A 17,153-nucleotide genomic window follows, 5' to 3' on the forward strand; every position below is an offset into this window, starting at 1 on the left:
ATCATGCCTGGAGGGGAACGGGCCTGCAGAGAACGTGGACGTCAGAATGGGGTTCCATGGTGGTCTTGGACCTGGCATGGGGGCCCTGAGCTTTTGGTAACCAAAGCCCTCAGCTGCCCCCAAAATGAAGTCAGGCTCTGTGATGTAGTTGTGATTCCTGTGGATATAAGGTGTGTGTGTGTGTGTGTGTGTGTCTGCATGACTGTATGTGTGTGTGTCTGTGCGTGTGCGCCCGTGCATACGTGCATGAGGGCTTAAGTGTGGATGAGTGTGAGCTAGGGAGAATGTATTTTCTTCTTGCCCAGACACTTGCTCTTCAGGGGCCCTGAGCGAGGAGCTCGTGTACCAGGCAGCAGAAATGTGTGAGGGGCAGAATCCTGGGTGGTGACTTCTACACCCCCAGCTGCCAGCTAACAAACAAGTTGGCTTAGTGGCACAGGGGACAGGGAGTGTGTTCCTTCCTTGACCTTTAAGGTGAGCGCGACATGGGTGGCCAGCTGGGACTTCCAGGCCAGGCAAAGGCTGGAGCAGCTGCTGAGCATAGCTCATGCTAGAGCCATGGGCTTAGAGCTGGGGCTGAGGTACACAGAGGGGCCAGCAGGGGCCATGGGTTCCAGCTCCATGAAGGCTGAGTAGAGGGTGGTGAGATGCAGGTCCCCCACTGCCCCGGAGCCCCCATTGCCTGGTGGTGTCAAGTCGCCTGCCCCACTGCCTGTCTCTGCCAGACAGGGCCCAGGGGGGAAGCAGTGGGATGGGGATGGGGGTTGGGGCGGCAGCATTGAAGATGACGTCAGGGGTGAGGTCACCAGTACCAAGGGGTCAAGGGCCAAGCTGTCATCCTTCAGCTGTTCCCACAGGTTTCCTATTTGGGGGAGAGAACAGGCGTCACTGGGAGGCACTAAGGAGCCCTGTCTGCCTCCCACCCCATGCTCTCACATGCTAAAGAGAGCAGGATTGGGGTAACACTGAATGGAGAACAGACCCTTGGCACTAGCTCTGTGACCCCAGGCAGTTGCAGAACCTCTCTGATTCCTCCTCCCACATAGGACAGTTTGAAAGCCATAGCTCAGATGATCTGTGTGGCTCTTTTTCTTGTGGGTTGGGGGAGATGATCAAGGATTTGAGAGCTGCCTATTGGAAGGGTTGATGCAGATGCTGTACATTCTGGGGTTACCCTGGGGAGGGAGCCCCAGGAACTCTTCACCCTGGCTCTTGCCCAGGCTCCCAAGGAAGGTGGATCTGCAGCCCAGACCAAGGATCTTCCAACAATGCACTGCTGCATCCAGTGAGCTGGTTGGGCTCAGCTCCCTGGGCATCCTCCACTGCAGGGCCCAAGGGACGGGAGCAAAGCCTGGAAGCACTGACTCTGGGAGCAAACAGTGCTGCCACCAGCTTCTCCTCTATGTGTTGTGTGACCTGCATCGTGGCAGGCCAGGGCCTGGAGCTCCTTCCCTGGGCATCAGGGCTGCAGGGTCTGGAGGAAGAGAGCTGAACTAAACCCTCGACTGAACTTGGCTGCCTGGGTTCCAATCCTAACTCTCCTTCTTTCTCTCTCTCTCTTTTTTTTTTTGGCTGCCCTGCGCGTCTTGCGGGATCTTAGTTCCCCGACCAGGGATTGAATCTGTGTCCTCAGCAGTGAAACTGCGGAGTCCTAACCACTGGACCGCCACGGAATTCCCTTAACTTTCCTTCTTTCTAGCTAAGTGACCTTGAATAAGTTACTTAACCTTGGTACACATCTGTGAAATGGGTTGAATAATCCCTCCTATCCTATAGGCACACATGAGAGAGCACATGTAAAGCGCCTCACAAGATGCCTGACAGTAGGGCTCAGGTAAATGCTTATGGTAGCTCACATGTCTATAGCTTCTTCTGAGGCTGTTGAGCCCTGTTCCCTACCTCTGGAGGTAGGCTCTAGCTGCTCGTTTCTAACAATAGCTTCCCAAGACCTGGGCTCTCTCCCCATCAGACTGGGAGATCTCTGAGGGTCGGCTGCCCCACCTGCTTGTGGATGTCTCCTACCCCAGCGCACACAGAAGGTCTGAGGCCTGGGTCAGCACCCTCCTCAAACCCCCTGTGGCCAGTACCAGGACCTGGGGGTGCACTGGAGATTAGATGGGAATGGGTGGGGTTGGCCACGTGCAGAGATGGAACAGGCAAGATGGAACGGAAGAGATAGAACCTCTCCCCCCGGGACCTGCCTAGCTCTGAGGCCTTCCATTCTTCCAGGGGGAAGATCTGTCTCCTTCCTCTGCATTAGAAGATGAACTCAGAAAATGCAATCGCTTCTGGGAATGTTCAGACCATCGGTCACTCACAACCGAATATGGAATGGAACATCGGGCCCTTTCCAGCCCACCCAGAGCTGAGAGCGGTTTGATGATAGGTCAGTTGGAACCTGTTCAAGGGCACCAGGAGGAGGGAGATGGGGGCAAGGACATTCCTCTTCGACCCTTAACCACCACTACCCCCGACCCAGCTTGGGCCTTCTCTGCTCCAGTTGACCTGAAACCCGGCAGTTAGTTAGCAGGCCACAGCCTGGAGACTTAGACGGGACAGGCCACACTGCCAGATGTCCCTCTCCAGTACTGTCCCACTTCTCCCTTCCCATCCCCAGCTCACCCTGAAAGTCGAAGTCAGTGAGAGAGGGATTGATGGCATCCAGATCAATGCCAAGGTCTCCGTCTGGCAGCAGGGTTTCATGTATGGTCCTGGCTGGGGAAGGTTCAGCCAGCAGCTTGGCACTGTGGCTGGGTGGGGTGTGGGCAGGCAGAGGTGAGTCCTGGGGGGTGCCCGGCTGGGCCCGCAGCTCAAGGTGCCCATCTGGCTGTGGGAACAACGGCTGCAGAGGTCCGGGAGGGGCCAGGCCTGGTGAGAGGTGCGAATATGTCTGCCCATAGCAGGATGGTGCGTGCCCCCCAAGAAGGTCCTGCAGGGGATTCTTGCCACGAATGGGGCCCGGAGCTGGGTGGATTGACTGCAGTGGCTGGGAGAACCTGGCTGGAGGTGGCAGGGGCCGGATGGAGCCTGAGCCCACCAGCCCAGGGGGTGGGCAGCCGAGCAGTGGGGAACCCAGCTTCTCCCTCTTGTCTCCAATGAGGCTGTCCAGCTCTTCTGAAAAGGTCCGAGAGAGAGAGACACCATGAGGCCTCCCTTTCCCCACGAACGCTCCCAGCCTTAGAACCGCACTCAGACGCTTTCCTCACTTATCAGTTCTCCTTGCTCAGCTTTTCTTGCCTCCTCCACTCTTATTTTTTTGCCTCATGGGCACCCTGGGCCCCTCCCTGCATGGCCGTTAGCCTCACCTGGCTTGGCCATGCTTTTGCGCACGGCAATGGGGTCTTTCCTCTTCCACTTCTGCAGTTCCTCCTGCATCTTGTCGATCTTGGCTGGATTGAGGGCCCACAGGCAGCCCTTGCGAGAGGAACTGCCTGATTTGTTCTCTACCTTCTCGAAGCACTTGTTAAGAGACAGGTTGTGGCGGACAGAATTCTTCCAGCCATCAGGCGCCGTCTGCCGGAGCAGAGCAAGACAAGAATTCAGGCCGGGGTCACGATGCCAGAAAACTCCTTTGCTATCTGGGCACAGAACTGCCACCCACTCTGGGGCTTGTTGTCCTCGTCAGCACCCAGCCCACACTCGGTACCCTTCAGTAGTGGGGCAGGGGTGGGCAAGAACCTTGCTCACAGTTATTAGCACCTAAAATCTGCCTTCGTCCTACTCCATGCCCTTCAGAGACGGCTGTAGGTGGTTCATAAAGGAAGGGCTGGTGGGCGCTACGGACGGCCCCGCCCCTCCCCAGCCTGCGGTTGGGCCGCTCCCCACTGGGTCCTCAGGCCTGTGCGTGGACCCGTCTGTGGAGAGGGACTCGCTACGCTGAGCTCTCCCTGCTGTGAGTTTGTCTCTGGGGTGTAGGTCTGTGGAGTCCTCTGAGTATGAGGGCATGTGTGTCCCTGAGAAATGAGTATGTGTGAGAAAGTCTCTCTGGGTGTGTGTGTGGGTATCCATGGTTGTCTGTGTGTGTGGCTGTGAGTGTTCATATGTGTGTGCCTGGGGGGCGTGGCCTGATGGGGAGGCCAGCCCTCAGGCAGGCGGTGCTCATGCCAACAGAATAAACACCCATTAGGAGGCCTGGTCATGCCACCAGGGCAGTAATTGCGCCCAGGGAGGGTTGTAAAAACTATTAGGCTGACTCAGTTGGGTGAGAGGCAGTGGCGGGGGTGCCAGGGGGCACCCCTTTTCCCCCCACCTCCAGCTCTGTCCCAGGCTCTGTGACAGCCCTGGGCCCAGCAGGGGTGACTGTGGGCAGAGTGCCTGCTCTGGCTGGTGAGGTCCCTCTACCCTCGCCCCTCGGCCCCTCTCCCTTCCAGCTCACAGTTTCTGCTTAATGAGGGGCAGCCACTCCCTCCTCCCCAGCTCACTTGCCCCAGGGAGCAGTCAGGCTGAATCACGTCCAGCAGAACTGGGCCCTGATGCCAGCGTCGCTGCAAGTTGCTCGCAGAAGCTGCTGGAGCCTTTCTCAGGGGCCGCTGGCCTGGGTCAGGGGCAAGGTTGAGATGACCCTCAAGGCTCCCAAGGTCATGACAGAGAATTCTTGAGCCACCGGACCAGCCAGCTGGGGAATTCAGCTTCAACTCCCACGACAGTCCCTACTAGGAGTCAAGGCTGTGGGCAGAGTTAATGGGCACTGGGCCCTTTTATGGCCCCATAAGTCTGTGATTTGGGGGTGCCAGGGCAGCCCCCACCCCAGCCACTTCCTGTTTGGAAGAGGGGTGGTCAGCGCTAGCAATTATGTCCTGTGGCTGGAACTTCCCCAATCCCACATCTCTGACTCACAGGGCTTCAGGACGCCCATCTCAGCTGCCTTGGGCATGAGTGCTGCCCACTCTAGGGTCCACACTGTCCTTGCCCAGAAAAATGACCTTCAACTGGGGAGTGAGTGATAGAGGGGGCAGAGGATCTTTGAACTAATTTCTTAGGTGGGTCAGAGGGGAACGGTGAGAGTTGGAAGGAACTTACGCGCCAACAGGTTCAACCTGACCATTTTACAGACTGGGAAACTGAGGTCCAGAGAAGAAAGGGTCTAGCCCTAGATCACACAAGGAGGTGGTGACAGAGCCCAGACTCCAATTCTGTTCCCTAACTAAGGGCCCTGCCCAGCTCACCCCATAGGACTGCTTTCACCATCTGGGGCCTGACCCATCCTCACAGATGCTTTCTCTCTGAAGTCAAATGTAAACTTGGGAGTGAGGGAGTGATGTAACTGGCTAAGAACAACAACTGGACCCGAAAAAAAAAAAGCAGTTAGACCTCTTCACTACTCAGCCCTACAAAACAGGGATTACACAGCTCCCAGGAAAAATAATTAAGCCAGGAAGATGAGACGTAGGGAGGGGCTGGGAGTTGGCGGGGAGGACAGGCTGAGAGGAATGGGGCAGGGCCCTCACTTCCCTCTCTCTGGCCTGGCTCCTTGAAGCCCTAGGGGACCCTCTAAAAGCATTATAGGCCAGGGAGGCTTTGGTCCCCTGACTTGCTGGGGTAGAGGGGCAGCTCTGGATACTGGCTTTGATGCTTCTTGAATCCCAGTGACAACTCTCCTTCCTCCTCTCCCTTCCAGGACCTTTGATGGATGACCATACTTTTTCATTCTTGGCCAGAACTCTGACCACCTTGCCCACTCCTCATCTGATGGCAGCTCGGCAAGTACAAGCTTGTTTGAATATCAGCCTCAAATTACCCCCAGACAGCACAGCTGGGAAGATGGTGGGGCCAGAAATCACTGGCAGGTGGAGCTGGGTTCTGGCTTACCTGGGCCGCAGCTCCCACCCTCTGCCTGGGTAGAAGGTGAGACTGTATCCACTAGGGTGCAGGCCTTGGAGAAGGCACCCCTCACACGCAAGCTCTGACCTCCCCTGCACCCACTCCAGAAGAAGGGGTTTTTGTTGGAGGGCCTGGGGAGCATCAGACAAGGGAAGTGGGTGGTGTGGGAAGCCAGAGAGCTTGAGCCAGCAAGTGGTCCCACTTGATGTTTGGCCTTGAGTAAATGGAGAGACGGGCATCTGTCCTGCCTCTAGGGAGGGAGTTTGCTAGAGCCCCAGAAGCCCCTTCTGTGGGTGATAGAAATTATTGGTAGATCCCGTCCATGGGAAGGTCGGGGGAACCAGCCAGTTCCCTAGGACACTCTAAGACCATGAAGCCCACACTCTGCTTTCTGGCAGAACTACAGCTGAGACTGCCGCCCAGAGAGGCAGATCCTAATCTCTCCCGGGAAGGTAATGAGTTCTGCAGCCCCAGCGTCCTGTGTCACCTTGGCTGGCCAGCTCCTACCCCAATTCCTCCAGTCCTACAGCATCCCGGGGGCAGCGGTGGGAACAGCCTCGCATTTTCTTCCCAAGCTCTCTCTCCCCATTTGGGTAGGTGGACGCTCCCTTGAAGCCTATCATGAATTGCCACGTCCACCTTCCACAGCATGAGGTCTGACTCCAGCCTGCTGTGTGACTTTTGGGAATGGCTGAGCTCTCTCTTCCTCACCACAGAACTGTCCTCTGAAGTGGAGACAAGGGGAAACATGTGGGGGACACACCCTCTCCGGCTTTTCACTCAAACTCATCTCCCACCTCCCAACGGGAATCCCTCTGGTTCCCAGAGAGGCCTGGCTTGCCTGGGGCTGGTGGGGTGCAGTGGATTTGGGGCTCACCTTGAAGTAAGGAAAGTGTTCTGTCATAAAATTGTAGATCTCGCTGACGGGAAGGCTCCCGGTTTTACTGTTCTTCAGGGCCATGAAGATGAGGATGCTGAAGGCAGAGAAAGTTCTGAGAGTTTGAACCTCTGACCTGGCCTGGAGTCTTCCCCCCGCCCCCGCCCGGGCGGGAATAGTCAAGGAAGGATAGTCTGCTGCAGAATTCACACGTGAGAGGCCCTGTGAGGTCCAGAGGAGAAGGAATGAGAAAGTGTCCACCGAAGTCGGGAATTACTGATGTACAAGGGTCTCGTGGCATTTGAGAGAGCTGGGTTACAATCCTGGCTTTGGCCACTCACTAGCTGTGTGACCTTGGGTGAGTGCCTTAACCTCTCTGAGCCTCAGTTTCCTCAGCTTTGACGTGAAGAGAGTAATAGCTGTCTCAGAGTCGTGAGGATTAAGCATGCTGCCTAGCACATAGAAGGCACTCATTAAATGGAAGCTGTCATTACCAGTCAGCCTTCAGCCGATTGCATGAGTGTTGGATAGTAAGGGAGGGGATTAAGGTTTTTTGAGTCCCTAAAAAGTGCCAAGCATATTCTCTCACTTAATCCATCCAAAGACCTGAACATTGCAGTTCTCTCTCTCTCTCTCTTTTTTTTTTTTTTTTTTTTTAACAGATGAATAAACAGAGGCTCAGAAAGATTAAGTAACTTGCCTGAGGTTTCACAGCTAATAAATTCAGAGCCTGGAGTAGAACCCAGTTCTACTGGACTCCAAAGATTGCATGTGCTCCTTTCTGCTCATCATCCGGCCTTCCACAAACCCCTTCTCTGTGCTCCTGGATGATGTTTAAGTTCCTTTTCCTTCTCCTGAGCTCATACTGGCTGATGACCTGACCCCATGAGGGGCAGGAGGTCGAGTATCGATGCTGGTTAGATGAATGAAAGTTCAGATGGAAGGTCTCCCAGATGGGCTGGGTGCTGCTGGCCTGGTACTTATAGCCCCAGCGCCAGAGAAGTTGCACCAGATCTGGCAGATGCTGGATAACGGAGCCGCATCTGCAGACCTCATCCCTCACTTACTTCCAGCAGAGCTTTGGGGTGAAGCTTCTCTCTATATCTGGGGAGGGAGGGAGAAGGGGGGAATTATCCCCCCTAAACTCTCAGTTTCAGGCCCTGGGCCCCAGGAAGCTAGAACTTAGCGGGCTCATCCAGGGCACCAGCACCTGCTGAGTTGAGCCACAGACATGGCTCCCCAGGGTGAGATGAGAGGTCAGAGGTGAACTAGTCAATCCCCCTGCCCCATGCTGGAATCTTCTCTATAGCATCCTTTGGAAGTCCACTAGCTATGACTTCCACTCCCTGCCATTACCCTTATACCTCAAGGGATTCCATGTCTCAGTTTCCCCAGGGTCCTCTCAGCCCTCTTCCTCCTACCTCACGAGTGCTGAGAAACGTACCTGTAGGAGTAAATGGGTTTTGGGAAGAGAGACTGGTGCCCGTCGGTGCTGGCCTGGGGTGCAATCCGCTGGTATGGATAGTGTGAGGAGCCCAGGTAAGGTACAGGGTAGCTGCTGCCACCTGGTGAGTACTGTAGAGGTCAAAGGGGCAGAGTGGTTGCCATGGTAACCAGTCTTCCCAAGGAAGGGGGCTCCCTGCCCCCATTCATATACATCCAGAGAAGGAACTGAGGCTAGATTCTTCTCTCATGTGCTCCACCACAATGGTCATGGGCCCCAAAGAGTTATCTGAGGATGCTGGCCAAGGATGCAGCTATTCAGGGGCCTGTGAGGAGATCCACATTCCAGAATTCAGGGTCTAAGAGGCCTCAGAGCTCCCTTCCTCCAGCATCTTTCTTTCGGGTCTCTAGGTACTCTGGTTGCCATGGTGATACGACAGGAGTTGAGCTAGAGAGTGTGAGGGGTAGCCCAGGCCCTTGTACCCTTCTGGGCAGGTGCTCCAGATCTCTCTGGTATCTCCTGGAGTGGTTGGGCTGGAAGTAGGGTGTCCAGCCTGGGCATTTGCTGGGCACTGCCACCTTTTATGAGTTTCAGTGGCTCCTTGAAAGGGCTGGTCATGATGGTGGGCAGGTGAGGGTAGGAGGTGGTTTTTATGGCAAAGGGAGTGGCTGCGGTGCCAGGGATGGTGTTTTACGAGGGTGAGGGTGGGTAGGAAACTCTGACTCCCCCATCTGCTCCAGGCCGAAGTGATCTTTCCAGGTCACCCGAGAGACACTCAGTGACTGAGTCACCTCTCTGCAGGTTCCATAAAGCCCTGGGTGTGGCTATCTTGTTCGAGGAGGGGGTGCAGAAAATAGAGGGCATCAAGACAGGGCTGGGCACGACGAGGCCGTCTAGGGTCTGGTAGTCCCTTAGCCCTGCTGTGGCTCAGTCCCTGTTGGGCCGGGCTGCCTCAGGGACATTCCTACCCTGGGTCAGACCGTGACCCTCAGGAGGGCTCGGCTATTCCAGCCAGGCTCGTCATGGAGTGAGGATGATCCCTCTTGTGTTTCCTCTGCTTCCCTCCTTCTCTTTCTTTCTCTGCACTAAGCAGGCAGTCTGACCAACACACCCCCATCCCCCACCCACCTGCCTGCCTCCCTGGCTTGGCCAAGATCAAGGCCAATGCCAAAGAGCTGGGAGCAGAACCTGCTCCACAGGCAGGGCCTGTCTCAGTGCCAGGCTGCAGGTGGATGAAGCTGGGTGCTGGGCAGTCACTTGCTCTGTCTTGCCCGGCGACTCCTGGGAGCTGCTTGGCTATTCTAGGACTCTTTTCTTTCTCTTTTTAAAAACCTCCATCCCATGCCAGTATGGGTCAATTACTTGGCTTCCTGTACGTCTGGGAGGAGCTGAGGCTGGGCAGTGGGGTGGGAAGGGGGATAGGGCCAGAGATGATGGGGACCTGTAACCTCCAACTGGGAAGGCCCCCTAACTTCACTCCTGGTTCCACCCTGTCTAGGCTAAAGGGAAGTTTGAGGCCAAGGCCACATAAGATGGTGGCTGACCCAGACGAAAGCCCACTGTTCCCTGGTCTGCTCAGCCTTGTGTGTCACCCCATTTACTCCTTTTCTCTTTGCTCAGTCCTTTTCTAGCTCTCCTCTTCTCTCCCTTTTTGGTTCACATCCGGCCCTGCCCCAGTCTCAGTCCCACTCTCTTTCCTAAGACCTCTCAGGCACTGCCAGGGTCTCAGACAAGCCCCACCCCAAGAGAAGGGCGATTGCTTCCTTCCCCATGAACCCCTGTTCCCCACCCCAGGTGGCCCAGCCTGGGATTCCGGGCCCGGCTGTCCCTACCTGCCCATCCAGGTGTGCACACACACACCCGCACACCACACACACATGTAATATCCTGAGACCCTGGGGAAAATTGTCCACCTGCCCCAGACCTACCTGGTGGAAGGGGGGCTGGGAAGGACAGTACATATGCTGCAAGGGGGGCTGGTAACAGTACATCCCTGGACCGCTCTCCAGAGGTGGGGGCTTGACCTCAACTTCTGACTCCTGCTGGAAGGAAAAAATAACAGATGACCGAGCTGGACCATATTTTTTCTTCCTTTTTCTCTTCTGTGTCTCGAACCTTACACAAAAGCAACCCCTACCTTGCCTCCCCCACAGCTTATTCCTGGAGAACAAATAGGGAACAGAGAAGGGCAGGGATTTTCCTGAGGGAACTCAGCAAGTTAGTGGTGGAGCTGAGGCTGGAACTGACAGGGCTCCCATCCCCCCACCTCCCTGCAGGTGAGAGACTGAGGCTGGGCTGTCTGGGGACATGGGGGAGACTTGTCATTGGTCACACTGAAGCTGGGGTAGGACCAGAGGTCTCCCTGGAATGGCACAAGGGTGCACTGCCTGACCCCACTCACCAAGCCCGGCTCAGGACTTGCTTGCTGGTTCGGAGCCACCAGCCCCTCAGAGCAGTCTGCAAAGGACCACTGCTCTAGAATTCCCATTGCAGAGCCATGGTGAGGGGAGCACAGGAAGTGGCCAGAGAGGCTGGTCCAGCCGGGGCCCCCAAGGTCCTGACACTTCCTCTTCTGCAAAGCCCAAGGGAACTCTGGCGGGCTCTCTGGAGGGGGCTAGCGAGTCCCCTCTGCTCTGGCCATCCCCAACTCAGAGCCTCTGCTCTCTGCTCTGGGGAGTCTACGCAGTTGCTGGTCTGCTGGAGCCCCGTGGCCTTTCTCACTCTGGCAGAGGGAACCTGCAGCTGCTGCTGCTGGTGGTGGCCAGATCCTGGCCTCCCATGGGTTGTGAGCCCCACATGGAGCCCCCAGGGGCCAGCATGGAGTAGGGCCAGATAGAGTGTGCAGCTAGGTACAGGAAGGTAAACAAGGCCAAGAGCAGGTGGACCATTCTTCCTGGGATTCCCAGGGGCCTTGGGAACCAGGATCTGGGCCCAGAGGGTCAAATTAGCTGTGAGCTCTTTCTGGGTGTGCCCGGGATTGCTGATGCAGAGATAACCCCAATCATAGAATCTCAGGTCTAGAAGGGCCACAACCACTATGACCAGCCCTATCATTTGGCAGATGATGGGGCTGAGCCCATAGAAGGGAAGTGATGTGCCCAAGATCACTCAGAGTCAACCAGCCTGCTGTGGGTCTCTGGGCCCAAACTCTTCTCTACATTGTGTGTGTGTGTGTGTGTGTGTGTGTGTGTGTGTGTGTGTGTAAGAAAGTGGGCTCAAACCTCAGCCTCACTTCTTAGAGGCTAAGAGACACCTTGGGCAAGTCATTTGGTCTCTATGGAGCCTCAGTCTCCTCATGTGCAAAATGGGGTTAGTGGGAACTCTTTAGAGGGTTGTCATGAGGATTAAACAGGGCACTTGAAAGAAAGCATCTGGCACAGTGACCATGGGCTGGCACTGAGTGGACATTTAGGGGGAAGTAACTGGTATGATGGTCCCTTTACTGGGGGCTGCTGCCACGTTCAATGGGCCTGAGGAAGACGCCGTCAAAGGGCCCCAGAACCAGAAGCAGACTCCGTCTTGGCCACAATTGGTAGGGGCCCAGCGCCTTCTCTATCTTCCACTCCTGGGAAACAGGCTTTTTTTGGGGGTGGCTTGTGGATTGAATGGGAGCCTGTTTGAAAGCAAGAGGTAAGGAGAGCTGGTGGGCATCTGGAGTAGGCACAGCCCAGGCTGGGGAGTGGGGAGCAAAGCTCCCTTTAGTCTTCCTCTTCCCAAGGCAACAAGCCTATGAGGCACTATTAACGATACTTTTCTGATGAGGCTCAGAGAGCTTAAGTGACTTGCCCAAGGTCACACGGCTTGTGGGTACGGCTATGAAAGGAAATGAGCTTTCAAGGTGCTTTCAAGGTATTTCTATGAATATACCCAGGCTTCACTCCTGGTAACGAATGGGACCAGAGTGTCCTTTGAGAAGAATTAAGTCCTCTCTCAACTCTGTAGGCTGATGCTGGAGAGAACATTGTGCCCTGTGGCTCCTCCCTAAACCCTTTCTCTTGGCCTCTGGAATGTGTTTTTCTTCTCACATTTGCATATGGGCCTGGCTGGAGATTCTTGACACTTATAAACAGAGAGAAGCTGCACACTGGAATCCTGACTCAGGAGCCTCTGGGAAGCTTCCAGCTTCCTCGGTCTGACAGGCCTCCTCAACCTTGTCCCCTCCACACCAGGCCAGGGCAGCGACCCTTGCCCAGCTGACCTGGAGGCCCAGAATGAAGCCTAGAGTCCCCAGCTCTCTGAGCTTGCTGCTTTCCTGGTGCACACTGACCCTGAGTGGAAAGTTCTGGAAAGGGATGGTGGGGGGTTTGTTCTGGGCTGCCAGGAATTGGGATGGGGGTAGGTGGGATGGCTGCCGGCCACTGGTACTCACCAGGACTTGGGGGCTGTGCTCCCGGCTGGGGTAGGGGAGCCCGTCGCACCAGGCCTCTGCTGGGAAGCCGGGCAGGAAGGCCTCACGCTCCCCCACATCTGTGGGGATCTCCTCAAAGGCCTCCAGCGCCCCTGGGGTCTTAAAGGAGTGTCCAGCGAGGGCCAAGGCGGTCTGGGCCTCAGGGAAGACGTCGTCATGGAAATGCCGCTTGTACGGATGGAAGGGCACGTGGCCGCCCTTGAGGAAGCGCCCGGGGCTGCTTGCTGGGCCCTCCTCAAAGCCGAAGCCGGGGTACTTATCTGAGGGTGAGAGCCGGAAGGGGCCCAGGCCAGGGCCAGCTGGGCAGTGGACCTGCCCGGGACCCGGTGACGCGGCGCAGGGGCTGTGTGGAGGCAGTGAGGGTGCCCTCTCTGGAGGGCCATCGGGCACAAATGATGAGCAGCTGAAGCCGGCATGCTTCTGGCGTGGACAGAGGGTAGAGAGCCTGTGAGCGGAAGCTGCACTGGGACCCTACTCTGTGCGAAGGTAAAGGGTCTGTGGCTGAGCTCTGGTGAGACATGGCCTGCCCTTGGAAACCCCAATCTGACGAGAGCACACTGCTTCTAAACCTGGGTCGCCCCCAGCAGGATGGATGCACAGCCCTGCCCTGGGAAAGCCCCAGACTGAAGGGACAAGCAGAGGCCCAGGTCTGACACTTCTGGATCTGGGAGTCACTGGGTACTTATTTGCTGGTGGAAGGGACAAGACAGATGCAGGCAGGTCCCTGGGGGGTGGGGGGTGACAGTCCACCTGCTGCTCGTGCACCTCTCAGGTCTTGGCCTCAGCCTGGACCTAAGCGCCTGGTACTTACGTTCTGTGGGGCAGGGGAGCCTGGGACGCCTGGTGCCTGCATGTGGTCCCCTTGGGGCTCGCCCTCCAGTCTGGTGGGGCCTGGCAGCGTGACGTCAGACTGCTGCAGGAGTAGCGACACCATCACCCAGTCCTGGCCTCGAAGAAAGCCAGCTGTGATGAGTGTGAGGACCACCGTCCAGGGCTGACCAAGCCCAAGTCCACCACCTCCACTCCCACCCCATCCCCGGGCTGGGACCCTGACTCCAGCCAGATGTCTGATGAGAGGGGGAAACAGACAGACAGGGACAGATAAACAGACAAACTGAGGGCAACATTGGAGACAGAAGGAAGCAGATAAACAATGGGAGAGACAGAGTATGAAGGACACAGAGGGAGAGAGAGGTTGGTGGACTCGAGGGGACTTGGATGCCTCGTGGCCCCGTGAGCCTGGCCGGCATCCCCCAAGGCACTGGGGATGCCACCACCGGCCCACTGTGGAACGTGTGGCACATTTGGTTTTCTCCTATGTCCTCCACACTCCAAAGTACCTGTGACTTTGTGCAGGCCAGTGCCCTTTCTGAGCTTTGCACTCACCTTTCGAAAAACTCAGGGCCTATACTAGGTGACATGGAGGGCTCTTGCTGTTCAGACCTTCTAGAATTATAGGAGAACTCTGTACCCAGCACAGTTGAGTGGTTAAGAGGACTCAGCTCAAAGCCAGCCTTCGCCTTTCCTTGCTAGCTGTGTTAGCGAAGCTTTCTGAGCTTCCGTATCAATCATCTGCAAAAACAGGGAGAGAGAGAGGGCCGCCCTCATGGGGATGCCGGATTAAGTGAAACCATGCACATGAAGAATTTAGCACAGTGCCTAGCATGTAGTAAGTGCTCGATAAATGCCAGCTCTCGTTATTAACATCATTATTAGTATGGTGCTTTTTGTTCAACATCTTTATTGGAGTACAATTGCTTTACAATGGTGTGTTAGTCTCTGCTGTATAACATTAGTATGGCTCTCACTACTACTACCCTCACTTCTCTGCCTTCCTTCTCCACCATCTGCAAAGAGTTTCTCCTGAATTTATTCCTCTTTGCCCAAGTGGTTTCTGAGAAAGGCCACCCTGTGCTGAGAGCCTGCTCTGGGCTGGCCACTGTGTAAATGACTAGGAGAATTTTCTCATTGGTTTGTCAGAATAATCCTGTGAGTGAGGGACATTATTAACCTCACTTTCCAGATGAAGAAACTGAAGCTCAGAGGGGTTAAGTGACTTGCCCAAGTCACATAGCTAATCCTTGATAGAGTCAAGTTTTGAACCCAGATCTGTCTGACTCTGAAGGCTACACTCCTCTCAGTCTCTTCATTTGTTGGGGGTCAGAGTGGGGGGTGCGTGGGCTAGGCGCCAAACAACAAGAAAAGCACGAGGTTTACACACACACAGGACCCCCTCCGGCAGAGCAGGAGAACTGCATTTCCCCAGCCCTGCTCTCCCAGGAGCTCTGGTGGGGAGGGATGGCCATGGTGGCCCCATGTGCCCAGCCTGGGGTTGGTACATCTTTGTTAAATAAGCTCTCTCCTTCATTTGACAAGGGGGTAGTGGGGACAAAGAAGGGAGGGCAATTGCCCAAAGTCCCTCAGAGGATCAGTGGCAGAGGGGGCTAGGAGCTGGGGTCCAGGTGGGGGCCTGGTGGAGGCTCTCCCGCCCCTTCAAGAGTCTCCACCGCCCCTTCTCCATGTCCCGGTGCCGCTCACTCGGCAATGCTAAATGTGGCGTGACCAGGGAAGCGCCGAGCTGGCCGTAACTGGACACCACGGTGGAGCAGGCCTGGGGCCCGAGGTGCAGGGCAGCCCATCTCTGGCTCTGCATGATTGTGCGGCCCGGCCCCTGTCCCTGGACAGCCCCTGGACAGCTCTGGCCCGCCTGCCACTCCTGGCCCTGGTCCAGAGGTGCTTTCCCAAGGCCTTCTCCAGGCCTACCAGAGGCAAGCCTGGGCCCCTTCCTCCCCCAGGTCTTGGGCTTTGTAACACGTGGGGCGGTGGTCACTCTCCTCTCCAGAGGCAGAAGAACATATGGTTAAGAGCAAAGGTTTGGGATCTGGGCTGACCCAAGTTTGAGTCCCAGCTGTGTCACTTCCTGGCTGTGTGACTTTGAAAAAACGGTGCAGTTCTCTGTATCTCCTTTTGCTCCTCTGATAACAGGGCTTGTGGACCCACCTCCCCCCTTGTGGAGAGAGGGATGAGGCTGCCTTAGTCCCTGACCCCTTTCTCGAGTAGCTGGCGGAGCTCTTAAAGTTACATTATCTAGTTCAGAAGCTCTAGAGTCAGGATTGGGTTTGAATCCCATTTAACAGTGGGACTTTGGTTGGGCAACTCGCTCAGCGTCCTTCCTCGGACCTCAGTTTCCTCATCTATAAAATAGGGCTAATAGTACGTACCTCTCTGGAGGGTTAAATGATATATTGCTTGCAAATAACTTAATGCATAGGATGTGCTCAGTAAATGTTAGCTATTATTAATAATTAGCAGTGGGACAGAGTTATTCTAAATGATGAGCTCTGTGGGTAAGGACCAGGAGAGCAGAGGGAACTCCTCTTTCCTGCCTCCCACCTCCATCTCCCTGACATCATCCTCCCCCATTGGCAGAGGCTACACTTCCCTCCTCTTGACCCTCTGGCCTCAGAGATCATCTTAGCCTTTCCCCTGAGGGAGAATGTCTGCAGAAACTCCCAGGGATTAGAGTAGGAAGGAAGGGGAGGTGACTCTTGCTTTGGATCCCTCAAGAGGCCTCTCTGACGGTTGCAGTGCCCGGGCTCTGGCACCTGCATTCGCGAGGAGTCTTTCATTGATGACTAATCTTTACGCTACCTGCTGCAGTTTCAGGGGCCACAATAGGATGTGTGTCTGCAAATATCGTCAGCAAACCAGTGCAGGAGGACCAGTCAGCTCTCCTCCTTCCTTGGATCCCAGGAGCTACCCCTGATGACACTCATGACCCTGCCACTCAGTGTGGGCTTCCACAACCCACAACCTGCTCTCTTTTTGGGCTAGAGCTAGGCCAGGGCTCTCAACGGTGGACAGTGCCCTGGGGTCCCTTGGACTGTAAGGACTTTCCTAATCACAACTCCACATCTATAAAGCACTCTGCAGTTTACAAAGCACCTTCGTATCTATCATCTCATTTCATCCTCCCTTTGCCCCAGAGAGTAGCAGGCAGTGGTGTGCTGGAGCCAGCTGCTATGGACTTGTTAGGGCCAACTGTACCCACCTCTTTCCAAATCCATTTTTGGTGAAATTGGACCAAATTGGCCTTGATGGGAATATTTACCCAAGGAAATTTGCAAATGCTACAAATTAGTCCTTTTTTTTGGAGAGCTGGTGGGTGAGAATTTATCATACACCACTGGTAGGGGAGAAATGTCATTAATCCCATTTTTCAGGGGAGAAGATTAAGGTCCAGAGAGAAATGACATGCCCAGGGCCACATAGTTAAAACTGAAAACCACATCTCCTGCGTCTCAGGCCTCAGAGCCCGAGTTACGCCCCCAAACCACTCCAGGGGTGCAACGCTGGCAAAACTTTAGCAGAACACCACTTTAGTATCCAGGTATTCTGTCTACCCCTTACTCTCAGAACTTTTCCTTCTTCCATGATCCTTGAGGAGTGGGAGGGCAGGGGTAGGGATAGAAGAAGTAGACTTGATCTTTCCTGGAGTCGGAGGGAAGAAAGAAATGCTAACCTGAGTAGGAAGCATGACGAGGAAGAAATTCCTCAGAAAGAATGAACACAGGATCAACAGCCAGTGTTATCAAATCTTTGCT

At 55.4% G+C, this 17,153-nt stretch overlaps 1 protein-coding gene across 1 annotated transcript; it reads right to left on the bottom strand.

The window, feature by feature from the left end:
* Positions 1–242: 242 nt before the first annotated feature.
* On the bottom strand, positions 243–13,504 carry FOXN1 (forkhead box N1). Its single transcript, XM_032617075.1, has 8 exons — positions 13,361–13,504; positions 12,511–12,969; positions 10,070–10,180; positions 8,142–8,272; positions 6,698–6,794; positions 3,306–3,513; positions 2,623–3,114; positions 243–862 (listed from the first exon to the last, which is right to left on the bottom strand). The coding sequence occupies exons 1-8, from the start codon at positions 13,481–13,483 to the stop codon at positions 546–548; spliced, it is 1,938 nt and encodes a 645-aa protein (XP_032472966.1). The 5' UTR covers positions 13,484–13,504; the 3' UTR covers positions 243–545.
* Positions 13,505–17,153: the final 3,649 nt, after the last annotated feature.

This window comes from Phocoena sinus, chromosome 20 (assembly GCF_008692025.1).
Source record: "Phocoena sinus isolate mPhoSin1 chromosome 20, mPhoSin1.pri, whole genome shotgun sequence".
Lineage (NCBI taxonomy): Eukaryota > Metazoa > Chordata > Mammalia > Artiodactyla > Phocoenidae > Phocoena > Phocoena sinus.